Source organism: Helobdella robusta, assembly GCF_000326865.2.
Source record: "Helobdella robusta unplaced genomic scaffold HELROscaffold_45, whole genome shotgun sequence".
NCBI classification, from domain to species: Eukaryota; Metazoa; Annelida; class Clitellata; order Rhynchobdellida; family Glossiphoniidae; genus Helobdella; species Helobdella robusta.
In genome coordinates this window covers 24,565-27,064 of record NW_008705095.1, presented here as the reverse complement: position 1 = coordinate 27,064, position 2,500 = coordinate 24,565, and the positions used below count along the sequence as shown (strand labels likewise).

Genomic DNA, 2,500 nt, shown 5'->3' with positions numbered 1-2,500 from the left:
AAATTTTAATTATAAATGCAATTTAAATTTAAAAAAAAACTCTCGCAGAAGCTATAAATAAAGTTTCTCTGATTGGCTGTTTTGATGGGAGCGGGACCATAGTGGGCGGTCTTTCGTTTATGATTGACGTTGACGGTTCGTTTTCTGCTTGCATGTTGTATTGCAAGGTCACCAGTACAACGTTCTTTGCAATACTGGTGAGTTAGTAGACTGGATGGTTGATTGAAATGAATGAATGAATGAATGAATGAATTAATTAATTAATTAATGAAACACAAACAAAAATACAATACAAACACACAAAAATACAATACAAACATGCAAGCACACAAAAATACAATGCAAACATACAAACACACAAAAACTACAATACAAACCTACAAATGCCACAAAACAGAACGGCACTCGGTGTATTTGCACCAGCACCTTATCAGAAAACCACCAGACACCGAATTCAAAATGCCACATCAGATGCAATGACGACGCTAGTAGGCCATGCGGTGGACCGAATGTGTACAGTTTATACTCACGTACGGTCTTTATACGAGTATCCGCGTCTCGTCTCGTTATTATTACGAAACGTTTCGAAATGGTTGAAATTTGTTTCCCAAATGATTGGAAGTTTATTTCAAATTGATCTCATACGATATTAAAATTCTAATTAGAATCTTAACGATACGATACGATAGGTAATGAGATATAACGATACGAAAAGCAGATGCATAGCTCTTTTGTCACTTTTCAGCTTCTATTATCCAACTAATTCAATTAGTTAAATTAAATAGATTAATTAAATTACTTAATTATATCAGGTTAATTAATTATTTTAAGTTAATTAATTGGATTAAGTTAATTAATTAAATTAATCTAACTTTAAAAATTCCAGTGCTCGGAAGGTATACGTACGCAAGGCAGACGACGACATATCACTTCTGTATGAATAATGACAACAGAAATTCGACAAACAACAACAACTACAACAACAACAACAACAACAATAATAACAGTAATTGTCTGCCCGGCCAATGTGAATCTGGTTGGATGGGATTGATGTGTGATATTAGAGGTGAGTTGGTCGTCATACTGCTACTGTTGCTACTAGTACTACTACTACTACTACTACTACTACTACTACTACTACTACTACTACTACTACTACTACTGCTACTACAACAACTACTACTACTGTTACTGCTACTACTACTACCACTACTACTGCTACTACTACTATTACTGCTACTACAACAACTATTACTACTGTTACTACTACTAACACCACCACCACCACCACTACTACTACTACTACTACTACTACTACTACTACTACTACTACTACTACTACTGCTACTACTACTACTATCACAACTACTACAACTACTACTGCTGCTGCTACTACTACTACTACTATTACAACTAATAATAATAATAATAATAATAATAATAATATTTTAATAATATTAATATGTTAATAATAACAGTAATAATGAGAAATTTTCAAAACTTCTCAACCGACAGACAAGAGCAGCGACTACATCGGCTGCTATGCGAAAATCCTCTACGGTGCCGTCGCGTTCGTCAAATCTGTCGCCGAGTGTCGAGCGTTTTGCGACGCGCGCGCAAATTCGCACATGATCGCTTTATCCGTGAGAGAAATATAATATAAATATTAATATAAATAATAATAATTATTATTATTATTATTGTTGTTGTTGTTGTTTTTATTTTTGTACTTGTTATTTTTTGTCTGTTTTGGATTAAATGAATTTGTGAATGAATGAATTAATTAGTGAATGAATGAATGAATTAATGGACGTCCAGATGACTGAATGATTAATTGAATTAATGGGTAGTTGAATGAATGAATGAACGAACAAATGGACGAACGAATGAACGAACGAACGAATGAACGAACGAATGAATGAAATGTTAAACCAATGAGTAATTTAATGAGTTAGAAACAAACGAACAAACGAATTGTTGAAGAAAAAATTATGGAACGAGTGACAAAAAGAATGAATGAAAAAATAGATAAAAGATCATAAAATTATTATATAGACAAAATATTAAAATCCCTAATTTTGAAAAATTAGGGCGGGAAAGAATGTTATTGCGTGGATGAAGCTGATCAAGCAGTGGAGACCTCGAACTGTCGGTTGAAATGTGTGAACGGTGGGGAGATGTGTGGTGGAGATTCGCATTACGCACTCTACTCAAGTGATTATGAGGATGATGAAGAAGAAGGAGAAGATGAAGAAAATGATGATGATGTTGGAGATGATGATGATGTTGGAGATGATGATGATGTTGGAGATGATGATGATGTTGATGATGATGATGATGATGATGATGTTGGAGATGATGATGATGTTGAAGATGATGATGATGTTGAAGATGATGATGATGTTGGAGATGATGATGATGTTGATGATGATGATGTTGATGATGATGATGATGTTGGAGATGATGATGAGGATGATGATATTGATTGATAAGGAGATGA

General features: G+C 33.8%; 1 protein-coding gene across 1 annotated transcript in view; it reads left to right on the top strand.

Moving 5' to 3' along the window:
- Positions 1-2,500, top strand: part of HELRODRAFT_177886 (hypothetical protein) — a gene marked incomplete at both ends in the record, with an annotated part of 4,292 nt that overhangs the window by 1,040 nt on the left and 752 nt on the right. The window contains 5 exons of the mRNA XM_009026051.1: positions 49-197; positions 398-530; positions 887-1,066; positions 1,516-1,643; positions 2,091-2,214. Of these exons, the coding sequence (XP_009024299.1) occupies positions 49-197; positions 398-530; positions 887-1,066; positions 1,516-1,643; positions 2,091-2,214 (714 nt within the window). The remainder of the gene's footprint in view (positions 1-48; positions 198-397; positions 531-886; positions 1,067-1,515; positions 1,644-2,090; positions 2,215-2,500) is intronic.